This window comes from Quercus suber, unplaced genomic scaffold (genome assembly GCF_002906115.3).
Source record: "Quercus suber isolate HL8 unplaced genomic scaffold, Cork oak 2.0 scaffold_353, whole genome shotgun sequence".
Taxonomy (NCBI): domain Eukaryota; kingdom Viridiplantae; phylum Streptophyta; class Magnoliopsida; order Fagales; family Fagaceae; genus Quercus; species Quercus suber.
The window spans coordinates 481,789-483,081 of NW_027069805.1; the positions used below are offsets into that span (position 1 = coordinate 481,789).

Here is a 1,293-nt window from a genome sequence, read left to right on the forward strand (position 1 = left end):
ATGGTGGAATGAAAACTCAGAGAGAGAAAAGAATGATGTGAAACTTGTAAAATGAATTCATTGAATAAGTTTACAATGCTCTGTTCTTTATATGGTGAGAACAGAGGCAGGAAAGATGAAAAGAAGAAAACAGAAATAACTAACTGCCTAACTAATCTAAACCATACACGTGGAATAGAAGATAACAGACTTATTTAACTTGTATGCACAAACGGCAGTCGTTTATAGCTGTCTAAGCTATTCTAAACTAAGCTACTATAGTTTAGCTCTATATTTACAAACTACAATGCTTTAATACAAACACTAATATCCTATAACAAACTCAACATATGCACTAAATCTTCAGGTTTTCAACTTTCCAATTTAACGAAAGTAGCAAGCTCTAGCTTCAAGTCATCCACCATGGCCGTCTCAAAGGCTTTAATTGCTTCTATTCTCATTTCCATTCTCGTTTTCCATCTCGTTGAAGCTGATCAATTGGTAAATTTTTATCAATCATCTAAGACCTCATATGGTACTCTTTCCTCTAGCTTCCTATTGTTTTCTAAAATAAACATGCATATGAAGCCTATCACTTAATTTCTAACATGATAATATATTGTTGAGTTATGCAGGTGAACACAGATACAACAAAGGGTTCTCCCAGTAAAAAAATAGGTGAGTTTTATCTTTTCTTCAATTAATATATTTGTTACATATATGATACTGTTTGATTGAATAATCAGTTGGCTAATTAAGGTTTTGAATTATATGTTATACTTTTACAGATTGTGGAGCAGCATGTAGTGCAAGGTGTCAGTTATCGTCTAGGCCAAACCTGTGCAGGAGGGCTTGTGGGACTTGCTGTGCTCGCTGCAGCTGTGTTCCTCCATGCACTTCCCGCAACCGTGATGTATGCCCCTGCTACGCCACCATGACCACCCGTGGTGGCCAACTCAAGTGCCCTTGAAAAATTATATATCACATCAGCCTTTGTAATTGGTTGTATTGGTATTATAAGAGATGAATGGATGAGATTAGAGGTGTTTGAAAATAAAGTTGTGTACTAATATAGATGCATATATCACTTTGTAAACAAGCTATTAAAAGAATGGTTGAATTTTTATTTTTATTTATTTATGAAAAAAGAATGGTTGTAACTTGTAATTGAGTTGAGAATAAAAAGAATGGCTGTAACTTGTAATTGAGTTGAGAATAACAATCATAGTTGTTATTGTATTATTATTAGAATGGGTGTTATTTTATTTTATTTTTACGTTTACGTTAAATGAATAATGATGTTTGAACTTTGAA

General features: G+C 33.3%; 1 protein-coding gene across 1 annotated transcript; it reads left to right on the forward strand.

The window, feature by feature from the left end:
- The first annotated feature begins 387 nt into the window (after positions 1-387).
- Positions 388-998, forward strand: LOC112026490 (gibberellin-regulated protein 1). The gene is made up of 3 exons (XM_024059178.2): positions 388-480; positions 615-657; positions 768-998. Exons 1-3 carry the CDS (start codon positions 403-405, stop codon positions 947-949), a joined length of 303 nt encoding a protein of 100 aa, XP_023914946.1. The 5' UTR covers positions 388-402; the 3' UTR covers positions 950-998.
- The last annotated feature ends 295 nt before the right edge of the window (positions 999-1,293 follow it).

What these genes read in the sequence shown, in the direction of transcription:
- LOC112026490 (XM_024059178.2), top strand. Translation starts at nt 403, where the DNA reads ATGGCCGTCTCAAAGGCTTTAATTGCTTCTATTCTCATTTCCATTCTC. An exon ending in TCGTTGAAGCTGATCAATTG is followed by an intron (nt 481 to 614) that starts GTAAATTTTTAT and finishes TGAGTTATGCAG; the next exon opens with GTGAACACAGATACAACAAA. An exon ending in TTCTCCCAGTAAAAAAATAG is followed by an intron (nt 658 to 767) that starts GTGAGTTTTATC and finishes ATACTTTTACAG; the next exon opens with ATTGTGGAGCAGCATGTAGT.